Source organism: Notolepis coatsorum (genome assembly GCF_963971535.1).
Source record: "Notolepis coatsorum genome assembly, chromosome: 7".
Classification (NCBI taxonomy): domain Eukaryota; kingdom Metazoa; phylum Chordata; class Actinopteri; order Aulopiformes; family Paralepididae; genus Notolepis; species Notolepis coatsorum.
This window is the reverse complement of record NC_140171.1, coordinates 38,175,053-38,202,602: the sequence shown is the minus strand read 5'-3', so window position 1 is coordinate 38,202,602 and position 27,550 is coordinate 38,175,053. Positions and strand designations below refer to the sequence as shown.

Genomic DNA, 27,550 nt, shown 5'->3' with positions numbered 1-27,550 from the left:
CTTTTCAAGGGGCATCTGTTTTCATTCACATTGTAGCGTTTAAGTTAAGTGTCGGAATCTAATCTATTTTAAGGTAGGTTCGTAATATTTGTACGTGTGTAGTTCAGTTAACGTTATTTTACGTTGTTTTATATTTTAGGACGAGGATTTCGTTGACCGATAACGCACGTAGCTTTCATGCGACTTGCTGGCTAATAAAGTTAGCAGCACGCTATCCTCAGCTTTATAAAGATAACGTAGTCTGACAACAAGGAAGGGGTTGCTATTGTGTACGAAGCGTATAGGCTGCTAAATGAATTCACGTTTTTGTTAACGTTGTGTAACTTGAACGTTATGCAGATGACATGCCAGAGCAATTGATTGATTGACAATTGTATGAACAGATTGCAGAATGGCTACAAGTACAGCTCAATACACACAATTAAGGGGATGCAGACCAGAGAAAGACTTTCGTCTTGTTTACATGATCAGGGTCCCCCATTTTCAATTCATAGTGACATTTATGACATACATGACAACATACAGATACAGGACTGTTACATCCAGACATTTATGATATACAAATATACAGTACTGTAAAATAAAATACAATATATACATAAAAGAAAATACATTCGAGGGGGAAAAAACTGTACAGTGGGTGGGGGGGTATGGACATTTACAGGGGCCAGTTTCGAATTGCAGCCTCGTAGGTGCTCTTTGAGAGCGGTTTTGAAGGAGGGTAGGGCGTTCCACATTGTTGTGGCAACTGAGTGGTCTCTTTTTGCAGGGAGGACGGACTGGTTAAAACAAGGGTGATGCCTGTGGAAAGGACATATCTCCCTGGGGCTGATGAGCTCTACAAGTACTATGAGGTCTATGACACTATTGGCTCAGGTAAAATAATTTGATTGATTGATTGAAAACTTTATTAACATTGCAGAATGGGTACAATACACAGTACGGCTCAATACACAATTGTTAAGGGGACACTGTCCCCCATTTTCAATTCATAATGACATTAATGACATACGCAACATACAGATATACTGTATATCATGACATTTCTGACATACATGACGTACAGGTATACAGTACTGTTACATTTCTGACATACAAGATATGCAAATATACAGTACTGTAAAACAGAGATCCTAACAGATAATATATACATACAAGGGGGAGGAAAATGTACATTAGGAGGAGGGGGTGGGAGGGGGGTTTGGCCATTTACAGGGGCCAGTTTCCAATTGCAGCCTCCCGTAGGTGCGCTCACAGTGCCCACTCCTTACCTCGAAGAAGATAATTGATAGGGAAATTCTCTTTTTCTAACACACACACAAGATGATCTCTCCCTCTTTCTATATCTCTTACTATCACACATGCATATTAATAGCACAATCGCATACACATAGCCTTCACTCCCAGACATATCTATCTACACACACTACCTCCTCTCACTCTCTCTCTCTCGCTAAACATCAACTTGTATGCACACACACAGCTGTTTATGTCATTCTCCAGATTTCTGTACATCATATCTATATTTCCAGATATCTCTGTACATCATATCTATAATTCATATTATGTATGTCAATGCTCCACTTGTTTTATCTACTCTCGTGTATAAATGTTAGCTCACTATTCTTTAGAGATCTAGGCTAGAGCTCCATTGCTATAACCCAGGTCTCTCCATGTTGCAACATGTCATTCTGTCAGTAAACTATCTTTTATCTACTAACGTTTATCAAAGACTCTGTTGTTTGCCTCTGTGAATAATATCTGGTCATATAATTTCAGAACAATATTGTATATCTGTGTGAGAGACCAACAGAGATTCTCGGCTGTATACTGATTTCCATAATTGTGTTCTTGATTCTTGGGTCACCTGTCTTTCTCAGGAGGCTTCGCTAAAGTCAAGCTGGGCCGACACATCCATACAGGAGAGAAGGTTGCCATCAAAATCATGGATAAAAAGGTTCTAGGGGTGAGTTTCCATCAGTCATCTTGCCTTAGGCTTATTCTGCTTTGGCCTCTTGAGACTACAACTGCCAATTTTGCAAATTTTTTTTATCCACTTTTTCTCCTCCTAATTTTTTTGTATTTTCCTCCCATCCCATTTTATTCATTATGCCAATTCCCCCCTCCCCTTCCTGGTCGTTGCGTGCATTTGCCCCCTACTTGCCGGTCTAGGGAGCCCTGAAGTCTATCACATGCTTCCTCCGATACATAGGAGACAGCCAGCAGCCTCTTTTCACCTGGCAGCGAGGACTCTCATTGGGTGAGTGTAACGCGTGGGAGGGCACACTACCTCACCCAGATCCCTTCCTCGCTGTGCAGGCGCCCTGACCGACCTGTAGGAGTCGCTGTTTACAACGACCAGATTACCACCCACCGGCTTCCCTCCCGCTGACACTGCCAATTGTGTCAGTATGATGACCGGCCAAGCCGGAGGCACCGCTGACAGCTGGATTCGATACCAGTGTCTCTGCGGTGGTAGACAGACGCTTAGTCTGCTGCGCTACTCGGCCGCACCCAATTTAGCTATTTCATAGACTATGTTCACATGGCGGCCATTCTGCTCTGATGTCATGCTCAGGATGGGATTCCTTTCCACCTGGAGCAAAATAGCTGCTGTGTGAATATTGTCAACAGACCCTTTTTTCGACTCCAGTGATATTCTGGTTGAAAGCACTTGCATGGACAGGTAATCGGATCCCAAACCTCATCAATGTTTACAGACAGTAAAAGGGCCTATAGATAATATATATATATATATATATATATATATATATATATATATATATATATATATATATATATATATATATATATATTTATAGATAATAAAGGCCTCCTCCAGTGACAACATCACCTGGTTCAAATGTCTAAGCTCCTCTGGAGACTCTTCATCTCAACTCGACAGATGTGTTGGTCCCAGTCATGCAGGATTGCAGGGATGCCCGGCTGTGTCTATTTCAATCAGTAGGCGCTCTCATTTTGACCTGTTAGAAAAATATCAAATAGCTGTTGAGGTCACTGGAGAGAAATCTCATACCCAGGGTGGTTTAAAAAAGAAATAATAATAATAAAAAAAAAATATATATATAAAGATTCAGGCTGGTCGTGATTGGCCACATGTCTCAAGTTTCCAATTGTACAAGGGAGGCTGCAAAGTAACCAGACATTACTTTCATTTCAGGATGACCTGCCTCGGGTGAAGCTGGAGATTGAAGCCATGAAGAACCTGAGCCATCAGCACGTCTGTCGCCTCTACCATGTGATAGAGACCTCCTCCAAGATCTACATGGTGCTGGAGGTAAACACATACACACACAGACACAGCCTCTACCATGTCAGAGACATCCTACAAGATCTACATGGTGCTGGAGGTAAACACACACACATACACACTAAGGCTGTCCCCGAAGCCTGTTTTTGGGATTCGAACTTCGTCAGTTTTTTTTTATTTTTATTTTTTATAAATATCCTCAAACTAAATCCTCAATTTGAATAAAGTGATTAATCTGATTAAATGAGTCTTTATTTTTTTATTAAATCAACTTTCTTTAATGAATATAACTTATATAATATAATACTATAATATTAGTGTAGCCTAATCTTTATCTGCAACTGTGAAGAAAAACCCCATTGATTTAAACAGAATGAATAGACTCATAAAAGAAATAAAAAAATAAAAATAATTTTTTTATAAAAAGAATTTAATTCGAATTTTGATTTAGAATTCGAATGTTAACGTAACGAACGAACGTTCGAACATTCAGGCTCAGCCTTACTACACACACCCTCTACGACATCATAGGCATCCTCATTTTACTCTACCTCTACCAAGAACAAATGCACTTAAGATAACCGTAATGTATAGAGCTGCTGCATACTGGAATTGTATACCTGTGAATATAAGTTAACTAATACATTATTGGCAACAAATTTACTTTCAAGAAAAAGTTTTAAAACGCTCGTATGAATAATGAAATACAGTTGGGTTATTGATTTATTTAGTTAGTATTGTATTTGTGGTTGGAGGCTAAAGTGTTTTTTATGTTTCTATTTTGTTATTACTCCAATGTGTTAAGTTATGAATTCGGAACCCCGGAAGAGTAGTCTTTCACCCATAGGTGCGGACTAATGGGGATCTATAATAATAAACATCCTACACACACACATACTTACTCACTCTCTTTGTGTTTACATCATCATATTGTTATTATTATATTATACTGTAGATGATCTCAATCATGTTTTTTTTATATATATATATTTGTATGTTTTTTTTATTGCTTGTGAAAAACAGCCATGGTTTTACATGGTGTGAAATTAATATCAATCAACGAAAGACATTAAGAAGAAGAAAATGTAATATTGTATTTCTCATATTAACTGAATTAACTTTAAAATGAAAGTTTATCTTTCCCTCGTTTCTCGTCTCCCTCACTCTCACCTCGTTTCTCTTTTCTCCTCACCCCCTCCCTCGTTTCTCTTTTCTCGTCTCCCTCACCCCCTCCCTCTTTTCTCTTTTCTCCTCCCTCTCTTTCCCTCGTTTCTCTTTTCTTCTCCTCCCTCGTTTCTCTTTTCTTCTCCTTCTCTCTTTCCATCTTTTCTCCTCCTCCTTCTCTCTCTTTCCCTTGTTTCTCCTCCCTCTCTCTCTTTTCTCCTTTCCCCCACCCCCTACCTCGTTTCTCTTTTCTTCTCTCCCTCGTTTCTCTTTTCTCCTCTCCCTCTCACCCCCTCCCTCATTTCTCTTTTCTCCTCCCTCTCTCTTTCCCTCGTTTGTCTTTTCTCCTCTCCCTCATCCCCTCCCTTGTTTCTCTTTTCTCCTCACCCTCACCTCCTCCCGCCTCTCCATGGTTCAGTACTGTCCAGGCGGGGAGTTGTTTGACTACATCATAGCGAAGGACCGTCTGTCAGAGGAGGAGACCAGAGTGTTTTTCAGACAGATCATATCAGCGCTGGCCTACGTCCACAGCCAGGGCTATGCACACAGAGACCTCAAACCGGTATTACTACAACCTGTGTGTGTGTGAAAACAGTTGAACTTAGATTTGCTATGTGTGTGTAGAGTTGGGTACCGTTCACATGTGTACCGATAGCTGTACCAGTGGAATTCGGTATCGGTACCCAACGGTACTTTTTTTCAGTACTTAACTTTCTCTGTAATAACAATACATTTGATTTCAGTTGTAAAAAAATTAAGTCCAAACTTCTCAATTTCAACATTGTTATTTATTTAGAACATTTTTCTTGTTGTAAAACACTACACAAAATAAATCGCATGATCATGTATTATGTTTTTAAATGTTTAAATATCAACATTATCTGGCCATCCTCAGTAAATATGATCAAACTCCTCTGATCTCGTCTGGTCTTTCCAAAGACCCAAGAGATGGGACAGTAATATATATATATATTATTAGTGGAAAAGGCTCCCTCTTGTCTAGTATATTACACTCTTGTACTTTATACTAAACATGTAAAGGTATCGACATTTGGTACCGATTGATCTAGTGTGAATTGGTACTTGGTAGTCAGTTGGTCAGTACCCTTAAAAGTACAGAGTTCGTACTTAGTGTTTGTGTGTGTGTGTGTGTGTGTGTGTGTGTGTGTGCATCTCTGTCTGTTCCCACCTCTACAGGTCTTTGTTGTGATGGCATGTGTTTGTCTCTCTCTCTCCCTGAACACCAGGAGAACCTCCTAATAGACGAACACCACAATCTGAAGCTCATTGACTTTGGCCTGTGTGCCAAACCTAAGGTACAAGTCACACTCTTACAGTTCCTGTGTCTGAGTATGTACAGTATGTGCCAGTTCTAGATAATAACAAGGACTCAGGGTGACATCACACCAGAGAGGCCAGGAGGTGTACCGGTATGCCCCCACAAAAAAAGGAAAATGGCAACTTGTTGTATACCGACGGTGTGTCATAATTCTCACATTTAAAGGGTTCATTTTGGACCCCTATCCCCAGCTATCCCCACACATCTCTAGCTATCCCCACCCATCTCTAGCTATCCCCGGCTATCTCTAGCTATCTCCAGCTCCACCTTAGTTAGTTACAAAATAATGTAAAGTTAATGGGGCTGCTGTAAAACACACTTAAACACACTGGATAACAAAGTTATTTGCTTTGGGTTCACTGTGGAGTAGGTTTCAGCATTTGTTTCAAGGCGTGCATAGACTGAAGAGTGGCCCCATTACTTTAGCTGGAACTGCAGGTGTCCATTGTGATGAACGGCATGAAGTTCTTTCTCAGAGTCATGAAGGTGAGAAAGCAACTCTGCAACATCAGTACGAAGTAGGGCTGCAGCTCCAACATTATGAACTTTAATGTGAAAGTGTTTCTTAACCAAGTGCTATGATGAAATCGCTCGATAAATGTCACCCAAAAGCAGTTCACAAGTTTACAATAACCTTCCATAGAACAAGTGAATGTCCTACCTTCATATAGATACTTGTTACCAGACTTTGAACCAAGTTTCAAGTTTGTTTATTAGTTGTCACATATAAAATACATGTACTTTACGGTGAAATGCTTGGTTCTGTATGAGCCCCTCAGAGAGTGTGCTTCATACAGTAAAAAAAGTAAGTAAAAGAGGAATATACATCTAAAGTACAACCTAAGTACAATGAGGTACAAATGCAGACAATGAGGTACACAACTTTAAGGTAATGTGCAAATGCAAATGAGGTATGAATGTAGTGCACATCTCTTTAATAAATAGATAAATATAATGTAGTGTTAAAGTGTCTAAGGTGAGTGTTTGTTTAAAGTGAGTGTGTGGATGATGGGTTGTTACATAGTCATTGAGCATCCTGATGGCCTGGGGATAGAAGCTCCTTCTGAGTCTCTCTGTACTGGCCATGAGACTCCGGTAGCACTTGCCTGACCGCACCAGTTTGTAGAGCTAATAGCCAATGTACAACTTTATGCCTCACATTCACCCATTCACTCACACATTCAAACGGATGGCAGAGGCAACCATGCAAGGTGCCAACCTGCTTATTGTATATAAAGGTGAACATACAGTATAACTATAACATTTATGTCAGGGCCTGGTTGAGTATTGTGGTTCTCTTTGGTGTATTGTCACCCTGATGTTCGGTCATGGTGTGAAAAAGATGTGTTGTGTTCCTCAATGTGAAGCTATTGTTCTCTAGTCGTGGTCTTATTGGTTCCAGCCAAGGTTCAAGCTATGTGATTAGTGTCGGGTCATGTTAGATCTACTGATCACATGTTTGTCTCCATCGCAGGGCGGTCTGGGCTACGAGCTGATGACGTGCTGTGGGAGCCCTGCCTACGCTGCTCCAGAACTCATCCAGGGGAAAGCATACATCGGCTCAGAGGTGTGTGTGAGAGAGTGAGAGTGAGAGAGAGAGTGTTATGTGACTTTTCAGGTTTTGTAAAGGCTTGCGGTTATCTTTTTTTTGTTTTTTTACATTGTGTCCTGCTTTTTTCTGTTACACTAATCATCCTGTGTGTGTTGCTGATGTGACATGATTGAAGATATGAGCAACTAACTATTAATATTTGTGTGTGTGTAGAGCTCGACCGATTTAATTGGCTGATATTGGCCTGTCTCAGAGACGTATCAGTCAATATGTTGGCCAATAGGTGCTGATATTAAAACTTTTACGGCACATAATGCAGAGAAAAATGCTGTCGTCCCTGTTTGTCTAGCAGAGCTCGCTCCGATTCCATTGTTTACATATAACTCAGTCATAATACTCAGTCATTGTTTACAATATTCTCAGCAGCACTGTCTACATGCATCTCATAGCTAGCTTGAGAATATAGAGAATATGTGGTTTAATGTTAGTAGAGAGGACATCAGACGTTTTACCAGTGACTTCACTCATTACGTTGTGTTTTTTACTAAATATAAAGATAAATTCATCATTAGTGAAGATTATGCTATTTAGAATAGAACATGTAATGCAAACTAGTTTGGTCAAATATATTGTCCAACACTTTTCTTTTTTTAATGTATTATTTATACTTTTTTTTGCTGAGGGTAGAAGAAGTACGTAAGTTGTGGGACTAAACATTTTTTTTAATAAAATGTAAGAATATATATATGAAGAATATCGGCCAATATATCGATAACAGAATATTTTACTCCCTAATATTGGTATCGGCATCGGCTCCAAAAATCCAGTATCCGTCAGGCTCTTCTACTATGTTGTGTTTTACAGGCTGATGTGTGGAGTATGAGGGTGCTGAATGATGTTGTGTTTTCACTGTTTTCCAGACTGATGCAGGGGTGCTAATGTATGTTGTGTGTTCCAGGCTGATGTGTGGAGTATGGGGGTGCTGCTGTACGCTCTGCTCTGTGGATACCTGCCTTTTGATGATGACAACTGTATGGTCCTCTATAGGAAAATCACGGTATGAATTCCACTTTGTGTGTCTCTCTCTTTGGGTCTTTGCTTGTGTGTGTGTTTGTTGATCTGTTTCATTTGTGAAACTACCAGGGTTCCCGGGCTTCCCACAGGCATACAGTAGTTATAGAATTTGAACATAGGTTTTGGAAAACGTCATGTAAATTTTTATCTTGGTCAGAGGTCAGAGACTGTGTAGCATTTGCTATTTTCTTTGTGTGATTCAACCTGGAGCCACAGTAAAGCTTTCATAACAACCTGGAGCCACAGTAAAGCTTTCATAACAACCTGGAGCCACAGTAAAGCTTTCATAACAACCTGGAGCCACAGTGAAGCTTTCATAACAACCTGGAGCCACAGTGAAGCTTTCATAACAACCTGGAGCCACAGTAAAGCTTTCATAACAACCTGGAGCCACAGTAAAGCTTTCATAACAACCTGCGCCCCGTTCCCCGTACCTGGCTAACTGAGTTAGCCGGATAATTTCCAGCATAGCCTGACTTAAGCCAGACCTTTCCATTCCCCGACGCTCGATTGTCTAAATCACCATGACAACAGATCAAAAAGTTTGAGCCTGGTCGAGGGCAGGGTTAAGTTCAGTTAGCTGGATGAACTATGGCCACACCCCCGCAAAGAAATCCCAGCTCCCTTCCTGAAATATTTCTCACAGTCTAGAGTAGATCCCATTATGCCATTCTGAATTATGTTTTTGTGCTTCGTTTGAAATGTAAAATAATAGGTCTGCATCTGCAGTAATGCTGATAATAAATCATATTCAGCCTATGAATTTACTTTGTCCTATATAATGCACGTCATATTTATACGGATACGGCGCTCGCGAGTCGCGACACAGTTATTTTAATAACGGACACGGACTAAACGGATCATTGCAAATGTGAATCCCGCTGGGATATTTTTAATGAATGAAACGGGTGTTTGGCTCTGATTAGTTTAATATTCTTCGCTGTGTATTTGCTTACCGGAGCACCCGGATGCGTTTCATTCAAGCTGAAGCGTCTATGCGCGGAATGTGGATATGAATTATGAGGAATCTGAATCTGTGGAGTATTTAATTGTATCACTGTGACAGTGTCACACGTTATTGTGATATTGTAACTGGGATTAAAATATATGAGGAGATGCGCTGTTTGATGGATTTGATGACGTGACGTGACTTGATAAATTGAATGAGCCTTTGACGTTTTTGATGAATGAATTTGAGAAAATGCATTTATCTTTTCAAGCACTGTTATCTGATGATGAACATGAGGTGTCACTGGTATAAACCAAATGGTAATCAATTCAATGCATGTATGGATTAGGTCCGAAACAGATTAAAACCTGATTAATAGTGTAACTGCAAGCCTCCCTCCAAGCCTCTCTTTGGAAACCATGTATTTATATAGTATAATACCTAAGCACATACAGATATCCTCATGATATAATTCGTATCAATTAGATATACTATTTGGGCTTGTTTTTATCGTTATTCTGAAAGAGCTGAACTAATTATTTTCGCTAGCAAGATCTCATTTGATTATTCATTCCATAAGCCTATACTGCCAGCAGGCACGCCCATTCTGCAATCTGTTAATAAAGTTTTAAATCAATCAATCAATCAATGCCGTTAGAAGATCAGGATTTCTGCTATCGACACTTGCTGTCTTTTCAGCTGAGGCGGGCGCGCGCAATTATCCTAAGTCTCAAGTCTGGTTCAAATGAACGAGACTGAATCCACCTTCGAGGAACAGGAAAATCCCGGATTCAAACATCGGGGTTAATTGAATCTGGATAATGGGACTCTTGATCGACTTAGTTGAACCAGGTACAGGGAATAGGGCCCTGGAGCCACAGTAAAGCTTTCATAACAACCTGCAGCCACAGTGAAGCTTTCATAACAACCTGCAGCCACAGTGAAGCTTTCATAACAGGTTTATAGTCATGTCATGAGCAGCAGAAATACAGAGAAATGTAATGTTCAAGTCATGGAAAAGTAATTGAAAGGTTTTGGAATTTAATGAAAAAACAAGTATGAACCGTGAGCCACATAACTCTGAGAAAGAACGGGACACTGAGTGAGTGAATAATTTCTTTTCAAATGTCCTAATAAACCTAGAAGAATCTGATTGAGAAAAGGGGTGTTCTGAAGGTTATGGGTTTGAGTTATGTTGTGGTTAGTCAATGGTGTGTGTGTGTGTGTGTGTGTGTGTGTGATCCTTTCAGAGAGGTAAATACGACAACCCCCAGTGGCTGACTCCCGGCAGCGTCCTCCTCCTGAACCAGATGATGCAGGTAGTGCACCGTTAGTCTCTCCATGTCTGCATTCATTCTGCAGCATGATCTTCCATCTTCCAACATGATGTACTTTGATGTGTGTTTCTATGATATGGATACGATGATATAATAGAAAGGGGAAATAAATAAGATGTTCAAAAGATGTTTGTTTGGTGAATCGCTTCATTTTGCAGCTTGTCCGCATGCAGTAAGTTGTAATGTGCTGTGTTTGTCCTGTAGGTGGAGCCCAAGCGTCGTCTGACGGTCAGACAACTGCTGGCCCATCCTTGGGTGATGAGGGAGTACAGCAGCCCTGTGGAATGGCGCAGCAAGCAGCCGGTACACGCACACACTTAAATACAGTAATATACATTATCTACAAGAACCATATCATCAGTTTGTTAATACAAACTTTTTTTATTTTTGAAAATGATTACTATACTATTATAGTATCCACTATACATGCATACAAAAGAGAAACAAAAATTTACAAAAGTAATGTACCCAAGTAATGTACCCAGCAGGACTCCCTGGGAAGCAAAGACGGCTGAGATGATTATCCTGCTTAACTGAATTGAATCAAGTGTCTTATGATATTGATATATTGAACTAAGTCTAACCTGTATGTGTGTGTGTGTGTGTAGTTAGGTTATATAGACGAGGACTGCATCACTGAGATGGCCGTCAACATGAAACGCTCCAGACAGAGCACCGCCCAGCTGGTCAATGAGGTATAGGGGGTGGGGTTGTGTCTTATGTATCTTTGTTCCCTCCCCTTTTCTCACACTGCATTGTAACTCCTGTGGCTGTTTGGTTAATTCTCTAACTTTTGTTTTGGGGTTTAAAGGGTGATTGTGGTGATTGTTGTATTGACGTGTGTGTGTGTGTGTGTGTGTGTGTGTGTGTGTGTGTGTGTGTGTGTGTGTGTGTGTGTGTGTGTGTGTAGTGGCTTTATGATCAGACCACAGCCACCTACCTGCTGCTACTGTCCAAGAAGAAGAGAGGCAAGCCTGTTCGCCTGCGTCCCGTCTGTGATGTCACATCCTGCTCCCCGCTCCAGCACGGACTACAGGTCAGACTGAGGGACCACAACAACCACAATGCATTAGCTGACCTGTGTTGTTTACACTGCAGATTGCCCAACTAGTGTCTTTGAAAACACCAGACTATACCAGTGTAATGTTTACTGGCTAATTGAATGGTGTGACAAAATGCTCTCATTATCAATACTAATAAGACAGAGGACATTATTTCTTTGGCCTTCCTCCTGATTGTCAGCGGACTCCAGTGACGATTCACAATGTGAAATGAGTCTCTTGGGTGTTTGTGATAGACCACATTTACTTTTTTCGTAGACTCTTGATCTTTTGGAGCCAGTATTTTTCTGTTTTCTAAACCAGTTATGTCAGAGTGTTCAGAGTGTCATGTTGTACTGCAGTACAGCCCGGCTCAGCAACCAGTCTCTCTCTCTCTCTCTCTCTCTCTCTCTGTCTCTGTCTCTGTCTCTGTCTCTGTCTCTGTCTCTGTCTAGTCTAAACAGAACATCCACTTCAGTGAAGATGAGGATCATGTGCTCATGGGTTCTGTTGATTTCTCTGACTGTTACTACGACGACTGCCCCTGGGACCCAGTCAAACCACACTCCCTCCAGGGGGTCAGAGGGCAGCCGGATGGAGCCGTCAACCCCCCCAGCAACAAAGATACGGTGTGTGAGAGAGAGACGGATGGCATGGTCAGGGCTTACAATTGACCTATCTCAAACCTGCCCTCTTTTATTGATCCTCCAATTACAACTGTTACATGTTTGTTCGAGGAAAGCAACAGTTGTGATTGGAGGATCAAGAAAAGAGGGCTGGGGTTTTCGATAGATGGGTCAATTAAAACATTTTCCACAACCATAATACAGTATATGACTGTCTCAACCTACAGATCTATTCATTCCAAACTGAGGAAGAACCGTCACAAATCTTAAAACATTTCTTTGTATACGGGAACGTCCTTAAATCTGTTCTTGTTCTGTCCCGTGCACAATTTGTATCATCCCCGGGGTTTTTCAGAGTTCGGGATTAGGATCTGAGTTGAACACAGTTTAGATTCAAGGATGGGTTTATGGAGTACTGAAATTTAAGTTTAGTCTGCACATCTTAACACTTTAGGGGAAAAAAAGGAAAACCTCAAACTGCGTTGCTGTCACCACTTTATTAGCGGTTTAGAGGTTTGAAACCATCCGAGCTGAGCATGGAGCAGAGCACCTCTGTGACCGTCTTCTAGCACCCAAAGCTTAGCCAATAAAACTAAGCAAAGCAGTGCAGCTTCAGCATATGGTTTGATTGTTGACTTACGCTTTGGAAACCACTTTGAGTTCCTTGAAACCATCACATCCACACTTCCAGGGGTCACGAAAACGTTTAACTTTGAACCATCAGATTCTGAAGATTCTAACAATGAACGGCGGTGAAACGTTAAACTCTCCTGCCACGTTGCGCAGCCTCGTGCATATACTGCTCTAAAACAAGTCCAAATTAAACTATCTGGTGGCTTCAGTTCAGTTCATGCTGTCAAATCAATTTGCTACCTTTCAGACATTTTGGAAGTTTTAAACTTGCTAAGCGGGGAGGAAAGATTCATATTGGTAACTCTCAGTTCATGCCGGCCTCGTTGGCCATGTTGCTATGGCTGCGTTGTCAACGGCAACACTGGGAACATTCCAATGATCGTTTTCATACTGAATGTGGACTGACACTCCAAGGTTTCAAAATCCACAGAACAAACATTTTTGTTTGTTAAAACAACACTGAATACATCTTGACATGTATCAAGAAAAGTACCAGCTAACTCAATGTTTAGGTATGTAGGCAAGGGTTGTAGGGAATGGATGAAAGTCAATAATGTTCTCCCAAGTAATAAAACAAATATTCTTATTATGGTAATAACTCAAATTGGTGTGTGTCTGTTAGGGCTGTCCCCGACTAAGGATTTGTATAGTCGATTTGTAGTCGCCAAAATTTGCCGATAGTCGACAATTTTTTTTTTTTTTTTATATAATTCCATTTGGGCTGTGGGGGTGCTTAATGTCTGAAGGAGTCGACGGAAGGCTTCTTGTCCCCTGCGAAAGCATTCAATTGGTCCACTGATGGATACATCTTGATATTTGTCTAGTCTAGTGTGTTCATTAGATGGGTGAAATCCTCTTTCAGTGCCTCTGTGCCTGTTTTCTTAGGCAGTTAGCCTCTGGTATAAAAATAAAAAGATTATAATAATAATTATTATATATATTTTTTGCATTCGACTTAAGAGGTTGGCAGTCGACTACGGCTCCTTTCGATCGATTAGTCGACTATTTCTACTAATAGGGGTCAGCCCTAGTGTCTGTGTGTCTCCACCACCTCTCATCATCACTCTTCTGTCTCGTCTTCCTGAAGAGACTGACATCTCCATCAGTGGAGAAGAGACGGGGACACAGACGAACCCCAGAGAGGGAGCGAATCACACCACAGCGCCGCCAGGGGAGGCGTGACAGAGACCAGGAGAGGACCCATGAGAACAAGGAGAATGTCGTTGTACCTGAGAAGGATGCTGAGATATTTGCGTTGCCCGCCCCCCGAACTCCAACCAATAAGAAGAATTCACGTCAGAAGACTACGCCCACTCACAATACTACCAGCGTTGGCACTAATACCAATCCAAATACACCCATGGGTAAGAAGATACACACACAAACACACACACACACCACTAATGTGATAAAGAAAGGCGTATTTGTATAGTCGGTACTGTATATCTTGTAATTTAGTAGTATTTATTACAAATGAGTGCTTAAAGTAAACCCTCTACCACTTATATTTGCATCAGTCAGCTGGCCCTGTCCAGGCCTCACTCACACACACACACACACACACACACACACACACACACACACACATACACACACACTCTAATAATCACAAGTGCCACGTCCACATGCCACACATTTGCAAGTAAATTGTCTTCTTGTAATAAACTCATTTAGTGGGTCTGTTTTATCCCAAAGCCACTTATATTCCTCTGATTTAGCTGTCATTACGCCATCGAAAAAGAGCTGCACACAATTATCACCGTCAACTCAAAGGTGAGGCTATTATCAGAGCGCTGGCATAATGCTAATTCTATTGCACTTATCTGTAAATGAGCAACACTGGCATGAATGGAGAATCCTAATAGACTAATTATTTGTGAATGTTGAGTATCTGACCACATTCCAGTATAACCTCAGCTGCAGACTGGCTTAATACTGTTCATTTGACCTAGTCACTCTAAACCCCCCTGACCAAGACCTAATCCAGATGGAAACGCTGTATCTTTTTATATATATAAAAAAAAAAAAGCTTTCGCTGAGCGGGAATACTGTGTGGGCTTCTGATGTTTTTCCCCCTCTCCTCGTCCAAGGCACCAGCGAAGAGCCGGTCCTTCTCGTGAACCAGTACCAAAGCCACGACACAGGATTACACTTAATAACATCCCAGATGTATTCAGATACGGCTTGGTCCTCTTCCCTTTTACACTTTCCATTTAGACTGCACGGCCATGCTGCCTCTGACAGCCCCCCTCCCTTCACACACACACACACACACACACACACACACACACACACACACACAGCCTAGACATGTAGACAGGTGTAGCTGTCTCTCCCCCACTGCTCGCTGTCCCACGTGTGCTGTAGTGACACGTGTTATTCTCGCCACACGACCCTGGCTCTGCTGCTGTGTGCTCTGGTGTCTTTGTGTTTTCCAGTGTATTCAAGCCTCGTGCCCCCCCCCCCCCCCCCCCCCCCCTGTTTCATGGATACATGCAGAAGGCCTGGCCGATCATTCTTCCCCAGACTACTTTAAACGCTAAACATACACAGACGTGATTTAGATTTCTGGTATTAGTCTGAGTTTTGCCCCACACAGGTCCAAATGAAGCATGCGCGCCCGCTTGTTTGAGTATCGTAACTAGGGATGCACCGATCCGATTCTCATTGTCAATTGAGACCATAAACCGTCCCTTCAAAATTGCTTAAAGAAAAAAAAATGTCATCAATACGTTCTCATTTTATAGCGCCATGAATATAAGCGTTATACCGGATTTGGTCTAGTATATTTCCTGGAAGCCGAGATAAAGGGCTAATAGCTAATTACGTTAAATCCAATGGCATTTCGGTTCTAGATACGCTACAGTTAAAACTCAAACTGCATATGATCGGCACGATCCTCAACCATGTATGCATGAAAGGGGGGGACGTTGTTTCTGATGATTGATTACCAATAACCGCGTTAGCCTCATAGGCCGAACGCCTGGTTGAGTATCATAACAATTCCCGATTAGGCTGTACTTTACGTGAAAAAGATCTTACCGTGGTCCAGTGGGATCCCCCGAGCATTTCCCCGTTATCGATCGCCATCTGGTAGATCGATATGTCCATTGGCTGATGATAAATCCCCTTATTGCATGGTGAAATCTGCGATGCAAAACGTAATCCAAGCTACATGCTGCACATCGAGAATCCTGCTAACTGAAATCTCCATTGAAAGTAAAAAAAAAAGTGATCCGTTCAGCCACAGGGCACAATGCATTATCGTGATAGCGCCCCTAAGAGGATCTGGCCGGTATTGCACTTTGTCGAATTCAAAGAGTAGGGTAAATCTGCAGTGCAGCTCGGCGACCTTGAATAGGTTATTAATATGGGATAAAAGCAATAACAACTTGCCACGGATATATCCGTGCTTCTGTCCACAATGGGTGGAATCGAAACACGGAGATCTCCGTGCTTGGGCGGGATAGTGTTAAAAACAAAATATATTTTAAAGGAAAACTCCAACATTTTGGGAAATTAGCTTATTTACCATCTACCCTGGAGTTAGACAAGAAGATACATACTTATTTCTTCTCTGTGCGTGCATTAGGCTTAGGGAACAGCCGCTCCGTTAGCGTAGCTTAGCTTCATCACTGGAAGTGGGTCAGACTTGTACCCTGACGTTCCCTACAGTGCCCTACAGTCACGAAATACACTCCAAATACAACTCCAAAACGTTCCTGTAAACATGTTGTGACCTGTGTAATTGTGTATTTACCACGTGGAGAAATAAAAAATAATTGAATTAGACAATTACGTTTTCTAAGCAAATATACTCGGAACTATTTATTGCCGAACCACTCCTCTCGGGGCGCAGTCAGTGATTTCAACGTGACTCATTCTCATTTTATTCAAAGGATCCGAACCGATTGAAGTTTATGGATACCATGACTTAAAATCCTCTTACCTTGACGATTAAAAGCCTCCCCAATTTAGTAAACAGTATTCCCATTGCTGATCTTGATATGCTGCTAGCTAACGGAGCTAACCAACAAACACAGAACCGGGCGGACACTAAAGCAAATAACGAGGGCAATGACTTCCGGTCGGGGGGGTTTCAAAATAAAAGAGCGACGTCTATAGCAGCGGAAATACGTTTATTTTGTACATTATCTAACTTTAAGTTAGTTGTAACGTTAGTTTAGGTTTGTGTTAACGTTATATAATGTACAAAATAAACGTATTTCCGCTGCTATAGACGTCGCTCTTTTATTTTGAAACCCCCCCGACCGGAAGTCATTGCCCTCGTTATTTGCTTTAGTGTCCGCTAGGGGTGGGACGATACATCGATCTATTATCAATTATCAAATAGGATCGATGCAACGTAAAAAGATCTATTCATATTGCGATACTCTTATTTTGAAAATCCCCTGGTGAGCAATGCATATCCGCCCGGCCGCCACAACAGTAGCTCAGTAGCAGCGTGTGTTAACGTTAGACACCATTGCTTCAGAGTCCGCCTATTTTGCGACCCGAAATAAGTGCCTGTTGTTTTTTCCCCCACAACGGGTCAAATGCATCTAACATGCTTTGCATCCTCGCCATTCCTTTATGTCCACGTCGTGTTAAATACCGAAATTAACGTTGCGTTAGCATAAGCTAACTAAGCTAAGCTGATCAGAGCCATATAGAGAGAACAGCAGAGGTCCACTAGGGACTGGGAAGGAGGGGGGTTACTGCATTCTCGAGATAGCCCCACTACCAGGATCTGGCCGGTACTGCACCTTCGGACTCCCAATATGCCTTTTCCAGACAAAATACAGCTCTGACAGTGAATAGGATATTAATATCGAGAAAAAAAAAGAAAAACTAAACAAAAACAGTGAACAGTATTTGTATTCTGGAAGAGCTCAAAAATAAAAATGTCAAATGATATTTCCATTGCCTTTTTTTGTTGATTTAAATGTTACTGATTGTGTTAATGGGCATATAATATCGTCTCATATCGATCGCAGGCACCTGAATCGAATCGTATCGTATCGTGGCAGACTTTGTGATATCGGAAAATATCGTATTGTTGTCCAAAGAATCGATATCGTATCGTATCGTGATGAAACTTGTGATTTCCACCCCTAGTGTCCGCCCGGTTCTGTGTTTGTTGGTTAGCTCCGTTAGCTAGCAGCATATCAAGATCAGCCATGGGAATACTGTTTTCTAAATTGGGGAGGCTTTTAATCGTCAAGGTAAGAGGATTTTAAGTCATGGTATCCATAAACTTCAATCGGTTTGGATCCTTTGAATAAAATGAGAATGTAAACAAACACGGCGTCATGTTGAAATCACTGACTGCGCCCCGAGAGGAGTGGTTCGGCAATAAATAGTTCCGAGTATATTTGCTTAGAAAACGCAATTGTCTAATTCAATTATTTTTTATTTCTCCACGTGGTAAATACACAGCCTGGTCACAACATGTTTACAGGAACGTTTTGGAGTTGTATTTGGAGTGTATTTTGTGACTGTAGGGAACGTCAGGGTACAAGTCTGACCCACTTCCAGTGATGAAGCTAAGCTACACTAACGGAGCGGCTGTTCCCTAAGCCTAATGCACGCACAGAGAAGAAAAAAGTATGTAAAGTAAGTCTAACTCCAGGGTAGATGGCAAATAAGCAAATTTCCCAAAATGTTGGAGTTTTCCTTTAATGTATATAAAAAATATATTCTTGTATTGGCCGATACCCAAACCCAGGCATCGTATCGTATCGGGACTGAAAAAGTTGGATCGGTGCATCCCTAATCGTAACTATTAAGAGATGTATTCCAGACGGGGAATGTCGGGGAATGCCATATGATATTCTGGTGTCACCTATCGACTATCGAGAGAATGTTACAACGGGTCTGTTTACAGGACTCTACCACATTCATCCCACTCATTCATTGCAGAAGATGGTGGCTAGGAGCCGTTTTCATACTAGTAGATTCATAGATAGTTATTCATTATTTATTATTTTTATATTGTAGAAATGTGTCCATTGAAATGTCTGTAAAGTCTTGACGACATTGAAAATGAGGGTGACCTCAATTGTAATTTCGAGAATAAATAAAGGTTGATGATTACTGGTACATTGTATTGGCCACCTGGTAGCAGAAGGAGAGGACTGTTAGGATGTACGGCAGTGTTGGGCCGACCACAATAACAATCCAATAATGTCAAAGACTGTTCATACACTTGTAGCCTCAATGCAAACATTAACGCCAACCTTTCAGCACAACCTCAACTAAACTACATTATGATAATAGTGAGATAATAGATTCATAGGAAGGTCTACATTATGATAATAGTTAGATTCATATGAAGGTCTAGTCTATTATGATAATAGTGAGATTCATAGGAAGGTCTACATTATGATAATAGTGAGATTCATACGAAGGTCTAATATTATATACTAATATTCAGTTATACATCAGACAATATACAGGTCATAACAAAAAAAACCTGCAAGATCCTATTACCTTTTGTACCTTAAAATAAGCTTTACTAGTTACAACAGTTCACTGCAAGTTGTATGCGTGTGCCGCCCATTGCATGTGTGTCACTGCATGATGATTAAAGACTTCTTCAAAAGTCCAGTTAATATATAAAATCTTAAGAGTACAAGCTTTTAGGCCTAGCTACTAGCTAGAGTACGAAAGAACCAGGAAACAGCTTACAAATCTGTCATCAGCGTTTAGCCAGGTGAGAACATGCTTTTTATAACTCTTCTGAGCAGAGAAATGTCCAGAAATGATTGAGATCATGAAAATAATCCACCAAAGTGACATCAGGGAACCTAGGTTAATGTGATGTGTGTGTGTGTGTATGTATGTGTGTGTGTGTGTGTGCAGGTGGAGGCAGTGCCTCTAAGGAGCAGAGCAGGAAGACCGTGATGGAGAACCAGGATTGGGGAGACATTGAGATGCTGGCCTTCAGTCCTGAGAGGAGGTATGACATCATGCACCTGAAAGGGTTAATGTGGTGGAGAACATGGAATGGGGAGACATTGATATGCTGCCCTTCAGTCAGAGGGGAGAGTGGTGGTTGAGGTGCAGGGGAGGATCAGGAGAGGAGGAGGAGAGGAGCAGGTGAGGAGAAGGAGAGGAGCAGTGAGGAGAGGAACAGGTGAGATGAGGAGCAGTGACGAGAGGAGCAGGTGAGATGAGGAGCTGGAGAGGAGCAGTGAGGAGAGGAGCGGTGAGGAGCAGAGAGGAGCGGAGAGGAGCAGTGAGGAGAGGAGCAGGTGAGATGAGGAGCAGGTGAGATGAGGAGCAGGAGAGATGAGGAGCAGTGAGATGAGGAGCAGGTGAGATGAGGAGCAGTGAGGAGAGGAGCAGTGAGGAGAGGAGCAGTGAGGAGAGGAGCAGGTGAGATGAGGAGCAGTGAGGAGAGGAGCAGTGAGGAGAGGAGCAGTGAGGAGAGGAGCAGGTGAGGAGCAGTGAGATGAGGAGCAGGTGAGATGAGGAGCAGTGAGGAGAGGAGCAGGTGAGATGAGGAGCAGGAGAGGAGCAGTGAGGAGAGGAGCAGTGAGGAGAGGAGCAGGTGAGATGAGGAGCAGGAGAGGAGCAGGTGAGATGAGGAGCGGAGAGGAGCAGGTGAGATGAGGAGCAGTGAGGAGAGGAGCAGGAGAGGAGCAGTGAGGACCGGAGCAGGAGAGGAGAGGAGCAGGAGAGGAGCAGAGAGGAGGAGGAGAGGATCAGGAGAGGAGCGGAGAGGAGCAGGAGAGGAGCAGGTGAGGAGAGGAGCAGGAGAGGAGCAGGTGAGGAGAGGAGCAGTGAGGAGAGGAGCAGTGAGGAGAGGAGCAGTGAGGAGAGGAGCAGGTGAGATGAGGAGCAGGAGAGGAGCAGTGAGATGAGGAGCAGGTGAGATGAGGAGCAGTGAGGAGAGGAGCAGGTGAGATGAGGAGCAGTGAGGAGAGGAGCAGGTGAGATGAGGAGCAGGAGAGGAGCAGTGAGGAGAGGAGCAGGTGAGATGAGGAGCAGGTGAGATGAGGAGCAGGTGAGATGAGGAGCAGTGAGGAGAGGAGCAGGTGAGATGAGGAGCAGGTGAGATGAGGAGCAGTGAGGAGAGGAGCAGGAGAGGAGCAGTGAGGACCGGAGCAGGAGAGGAGAGGAGCAGTGAGGAGCAGGAGAGGAGCAGAGAGGAGGAGAGGATCAGGAGAGGAGCAGTGAGGAGCGGAGAGGAGCAGGTGAGGAGAGGAGCAGTGAGGAGAGGAGCAGTGAGGAGAGGAGCAGATGAGATGAGGAGCAGGTGAGGAGAGGAGCGGAGAGGAGCAGTGAGGAGAGGAGCAGGTGAGGTGGTTGCTGAGAGTGAACCCCTGGTTGCTCCCCAGGTCTCGGTCTCTGGACATGGCCGGTACAGGAGGAGGAGGCAGTAGCCAGAAGAGGAAAGGAGGGAAGGTGTTTGGCTCGCTGGAGAGAGGCCTGGACAAAGTCATCACCATGCTCACCCCCAGCAAGAGAAGAGCCATGCGGGACGGCCCGCGCAAGATCAAGGTACGCAGACGTTCCTTCACTACGTGCACATTAAACGGTCTTCATGCTGGATACCCACAGCCAATGTTCCCTCAAAAAGTTTTTCGGTCTGAGAAAACACTCAAACCTCCTGAGCAGACATCAGCAACTACTGAGCAACATACGTCACCTCAAGTTCAAGTTTCTTTATTAGTTGACATGCAAAGATACAGAATACCTTCACATGGAATGCTTTTTTGCCGATTAACCGGTTAGTTGATAAGCGGCGGTTTGTAAAAAATCTGAGAATCTTAATTTCCCTCAATGTCTAACATAAAAATATATACATTTAGCTGATACACAGAGAAATAATACAAAAAGGCATATTATATTCCTTAATCAAATATTTATTTGACCATTGATTGACGATACAGAGCAAAGTCCTTACTTTGGCGGCGGCGGTGTGAGTCGTGTCACTAACTTTTGTCTTTTTAGGAGGCTGACTCGTCATTATTTTATTAAGTGAATTATAATGCGACTTCAAGGGTGACCATATTGTGATTTTTTTTTAAAGAGGACACTGCCTTCAGCCTCAAGATACTTAATGATACTCAAAGTTTACTCAAAGATGCCTTATCATTATAATATATTTAAGGTATGCCTCCTCTGTATGGATATACAATTATTGTTTATATTATTTTATATAACAAAATAATATCTCTCTATAACCAAAGTTACTCAACATGCTGTATTATGCCTAAAGTAATCTATCTGACAAATCTCAAGAAAATAACAAAATCAACCTATGACAAGTCTTACTGGACAAAATAAATAACAAGAAAAATATGAAGTAATGTTCTAAATAATACCTCTTCTGTATTAGAAAATCCAGCTTAAAAAATATATCTTTGTATCTTTTCAATGTAATGTAAATTATAAAACAGTAACCTCACAAAGATACTAATTTAAAAGTGCACTATGCAGTTTCAGATTTGTTGCAATTAGTGTACTAAACTAATTTATTACACACATAATCCTTAGAATGATTGTATCATAACAAGCATCTTATCAAACCAAAACATCATTTTGGGGCATCAAAATAGTTTTCAATTATTTTCTTTCTCTCTGTATAGCTGCATACTCAACTTTGCCATCAAACTCTCGCCTCGCACTGCTTTGTTTGTAATGTTTTTCTGTGTCCATGTGAGCTTTGAGATCGCCACCACTTTTATTAGACACAGAAACATATGGTCAAGCTTTGCACGCGTTGCACTCCGCTTCCAATTAGTCTCGACCGGGACGATAAATTGGGAATTTTCCCTGCAGTTAATCTGTAATGTACATTTTCACGTTGGCATTGTGAGGAGCCAGCGATGCTGATCGGATCTGTCCGCTTCCTGCTCTGTTGTGTGTGTCTGTGTGAGCGCGCAGTAGCGACGCCCACAAAGCACTGAAAGCGAGGCTTCTCTTGGTAACGTCACACGCAACAGGTTACCGTAGTATTCGGTGCAACGCGCCAGTCAATTTAACTACATGCATATTTTACACAAACGTTTCTGTGCGCGACAGATTTCAGATGTGCGCGGGAGCGTTTTGCCATGTGCGTGCGTACGCGCACACAGGCGCACCTTAGGGGGAACATTGCCCACAGCTCTGGCTAGTTCGTCACAAAATCGAATGCAAAGTCAATGGTGCCAAGCTCCGGTCTGTACAAGCCCTGAAATACAAACAAGTGAAACCTACTTTTATTTGGGTGCACTCACTGTGTTGAGTAGCTTTCAGCGTTTATCTCGGGGCTGTTCAGGTTTGTAACTCTTATTTAACACTATTCATACACTAACTTGTATTTAGGTGTAATTACTAACTCCTTCTCTTCAGTCTTAATCACATGCAGAGTTGCTTAACTCTCTCCTCTCTCTGCGTGTGTGTGCGTGTGCGTGTGTGCGTGTGTGCGTGTGTGCGTGTGTGTGTGTGTGTGTGTGTGTGTGTGTGTGTGTGTGTGTGTGTGTGTGTGTGTGTGTGTGTGTGTGTGTGTGTGTGTGCGCGCACGCGTAGGTAACTCAGTACAATGTGACTCTGACCAGTGAGACCAACCCAGACCAGGTGCTCAACCGGATCCTCTCCATCCTGCCAGAAAAGAATGTCGACTTCACACAGAAAGGGTTAGACACCCATCCTCTCTCTCTTTTTATTTCTCCCCTTCTCTCTCACACAGAAAGGGTTAGACACCCATCCTCTCTCTCTCTCTCTTTATTTCTCCCCCTCTCTCTCACACAGAAAGGGTTAGACACCCATCCTCTCTCTCTTTATTTCTCCCCCTCTCTCTCTCACACAGAAAGGGTTAGACACCATCCTCTCTATCTCTCTTTATTTCTCCCCCTCTCTCTCACACAGAAAGGGTTAGACACCCATCCTCTCTCTTTTTATTTCTCCCCCTCTCTCACACAGAAAGGGTTAGACACCATCCTCTCTCTTTTTATTTCTCCCCCTCTCTCACACAGAAAGGGTTAGACACCCATCCTCTCTCTCTCTTTATTTCTCCCCCTCTCTCTCACACAGAAAGGGTTAGACAGACACCCATCCTCTCTCTCTCTTTATTTCTCCCCCTCTCTCTCACACAGAAAGGGTTAGACACCCATCCTCTCTCTCTCTCTCTTTTTTTATTTCTCCCCCTCTCTCTCACACAGAAAGGGTTAGACACCCATCCTCTCTCTCTTTTTTTTATTTCCCCCCCTCTCTCTCACACAGAAAGGGTTAGACACCCATCCTCGCTCTCTTTTTATTCCCCCCCCTCTCACACAGAAAGGGTTAGACACCATCCTCTCTCTCTTTTTATTTCTCCCCCTCTCTCACACAGAACGGGTTAGACACCCATCCTCTCTCTCTCTTTATTTCTCCCCCTCTCTCTCTCACACAGAAAGGGTTAGACACCATCCTCTCTCTTTTTATTTCTCCCCCTCTCTCACACAGAACGGGTTAGACACCCATCCTCTCTCTCTCTCTATTTCTCCCCCTCTCTCTCTCACACAGAAAGGGTTAGACACCATCCTCTCTCTCTCTTTTTATTTATCCCCCTCTCTCTCACACAGAAAGGGTTAGACACCCATCCGCTCTCTCTCTTTATTTATCCCCCTCTCTCTCTCACACAGAAAGGGTTAGACACCCATCCTCTCTTTATTTCTCCCTCTCTCTCACACAGAAAGGGTTAGACACCCATCCTCTCTCTTTTTATTTCTCCCCCTCTCTCTCACTCAGAAAGGGTTAGAACCCCATCATCTCTCTCTCTTTATTTCTCCCCCTCTCTCTCACACAGAAAGGGTTAGACACCCATCCTCTCTCTCTTTTTATTTCTCCCCTCTCTCTCACACAGAAAGGGTTAGACACCCATCCTCTCTCTCTCTTTATTTCTCCCCCTCTCTCTCACACAGAAAGGGTTAGACACCCATCCTCTCTCTCTCTCTCTTTATTTCTCCCCCTCTCTCACACAGAAAGGGTTAGAAACCCATCATCTCTCTCTTTATTTCTCCCCCTTTCTCTCACACACACCAAGATGCATTTCTCTTAAATAATGTATTGTGGGAGTGCAGGAACGATGAGACAGCAGACAGTGGTCGAGTTCTTCCCTTTACTTCCCAACATACATTTACATAGACATTCAACATAGTAGTAGAATTGACAGCTGACATATGTAAACAATAACCACCCCCCGTTTTCCAGAATCCCGAGTCTTAAAGGAGCCCTCACTCCGCTCCTAAAGTCTAGTGAATGTCTGTACCATTGTGAGTGATAAGTGAGTCACCACCACGGTATCCTCAGTTCTAAACGTCATGTCTTTCTCAAAATGGTGTTTCCCGTCCTCCCTCCATGTCCAGATACACCCTGAAGTGCCGCACCCGGGGGGCCTACGGCAAGGTGACCATGGCGTTTGAGCTGGAGGTGTGTCTGCTCCAGAGGCCCGAGGTGGTGGCGGTCCGTCGCCAGCGGCTGAAGGGAGACTCCTGGGTCTACAAACACCTGGTGGAGGACATCCTCTCCACCTCCAGCATCTAGGCACACAGCGGACTTCCTGGACACTACCTCACTTCCTGTCCAGTCTGTGACTTGATGTCCAGATAGAATTCAGGTCCCAGGACTGTTTACCAATGGTGGCCAATCCTTTGCATTGCCAAGGAAACTTGATTGTTTTGTCAGCATTTAAAGACCTTGGTTCTTCTCTCTGAATGGTTCTATGTTTAAAAGAAAATAAATATACATTCAGTTATCTGGCCAACTCGGAAATGATCTTTCCTGAAATAACTTTGCACTTGCCACATACATTCTGCTGCTTATTAAGAAACAGAAACTCAAATATTGTGCTCAGCACATGTGGGTTGGTTTTGATAGTGCATCATTTTGAAAAATCTATTGTTTCAAGCCTTTCATTTTTGGGAGTTATTCATGTTCAATAATGTTCTTGGACATTCTTAGACCACAGGAACACTGTGTGAATTCTGAAATTGGGTGTCGTTCCCCTTTAACCATGTAAAAATAGTTTAGATGTTACCCCCCACGTGGGACAAACATGTGCAGAAAGAATACATCAAATCAGAGAGAAACGGTCGGGTCAAGTGTTTACATGGTTATTAGGTGCTAATATTATTATATATTTTTTTATCCACTTTTTCTCCTCATTTTCTATTTTTCTCCCATCCCAATTTTGTATATCCAATTCTTCCCCCCCCTGTCTTGAACGTTGCTAGACTATGCCTCCCACAGGTCGATTGTAGTGAGGACAGAAGCCTTGCATCACGTGTCCCCTCCGGTACACGAGGAGGCAGCCTGTTGCATCTTTTCACCGCAGCAGCTCGAACTCTCTGTGGCGAGGAGTAACGCGTGGGAGGCTCACGCTGCCCCCGTCACTTCCTGCTTCCGTCGCACCGGCGTCACCAAACCGACCTGTAGGAGTCGCTGTCCACAACATCAAATCCCCACCCACCGGCTTTCCCACCCTCTAACACTTGCCAATTGTGTTAGTATGAACGACCGGCCAGCCGGTAGCAACGCCGAGAGCTGGGCTCGAACCCAGAGTCTCCTGCGTTAGAGGCGAGCGCCTTGCCCACTGCGCCAATCAGCCGCCCCCTCAGGTGCTAATATTTTCATATTGACCGGATTATCAAAGGTTTACACCACTCCTCTCAACCTGGTTTGAAATGTCCTTCCGATCCAGACACTATCTTCTGATTGAGGTGGTTACATGAGACATTCTTATTCTGATCAGGCTATTATTCAGATTAGTGGAATATTAGGGTCCATGTAAACGCAGCTACTGTGTTGTACATGTACTGTTAACCCTTTCACTGCCACACTACAGAAGGTTAACCTTTCACTACCACCGTCTGTAGTGTGACAGTGAAAGGGTTAACCTTCTGTAGTGTGGTAGTGAAAGGGTTAACCATTTGTAGTGTGGTAGTGAAAGGGTTAACAATGGAAATCCTACTAGCCGTCTTGGGGTGAATGGGTTCGCTGTGTCTGAAACATCAGTATTTGTTCCCTCTTGCTGCTTATTTCCATATTTTAATGTCTTTACGATGATCAGCCCTTAGGTGTTGGTCTCTATTGAATTACAATGTAAAGAAGCAATTTATTATTAATTTACAGACGTGTTTTTATTCATGTACATAATGTTTACATTGATTTTGTTCTGTCATCTTTTTACATGTTTGTTGTTGTACAAACAGTCTCTTTTTAACTCCTGTCTTTATTGATCTGTAAAAAGAATAAACAAAATAAATAAGTCCGCTGTATTGAGCATGCATGTGTTCTTTCCGAGTATACAATTGTGTGTATATGTGGTGTCATAACCTGGCTCAAGATTTTTTTGTGTCATGACAAAAACAGAGACACACTGGTTCGAAGGAATAATAAAATCTTGTAAATCAAATTAATAATCCTACAAAAATGTAAATGGCAGGTGTGAAATCAGTAGTGTAAGTGGGTGAATGCATGTGGAGTGGTGTAAGCAAACCAAAAGACCGATTCAGGAAGAGTGAAGTCCCAGGATTACTGCAAACCATCCTGAGGAGACATGAGCCCAGGTGTGGCTCATCCAGAGGTCGCATC

At 42.7% G+C, this 27,550-nt stretch overlaps 1 protein-coding gene across 1 annotated transcript; it reads left to right on the top strand.

The window, feature by feature from the left end:
* On the top strand, positions 1-27,232 carry melk (maternal embryonic leucine zipper kinase). Its single transcript, XM_084317975.1, has 18 exons — positions 1-73; positions 770-876; positions 1,881-1,966; positions 3,182-3,298; positions 4,854-4,997; positions 5,683-5,751; positions 7,249-7,341; positions 8,285-8,383; positions 10,600-10,668; positions 10,891-10,989; positions 11,295-11,381; positions 11,597-11,722; positions 12,182-12,355; positions 14,073-14,349; positions 19,850-19,946; positions 21,331-21,493; positions 23,507-23,613; positions 25,324-27,232. Exons 2-18 carry the CDS (start codon positions 798-800, stop codon positions 25,499-25,501), a joined length of 2,064 nt encoding a protein of 687 aa, XP_084174101.1. The 5' UTR covers positions 1-73; positions 770-797; the 3' UTR covers positions 25,502-27,232.
* The last annotated feature ends 318 nt before the right edge of the window (positions 27,233-27,550 follow it).

What these genes read in the sequence shown, in the direction of transcription:
- melk (XM_084317975.1), top strand. Translation starts at nt 798, where the DNA reads ATGCCTGTGGAAAGGACATATCTCCCTGGGGCTGATGAGCTCTACAAG. An exon ending in CTATGACACTATTGGCTCAG is followed by an intron (nt 877 to 1,880) that starts GTAAAATAATTT and finishes TGTCTTTCTCAG; the next exon opens with GAGGCTTCGCTAAAGTCAAG. An exon ending in TGGATAAAAAGGTTCTAGGG is followed by an intron (nt 1,967 to 3,181) that starts GTGAGTTTCCAT and finishes CTTTCATTTCAG; the next exon opens with GATGACCTGCCTCGGGTGAA.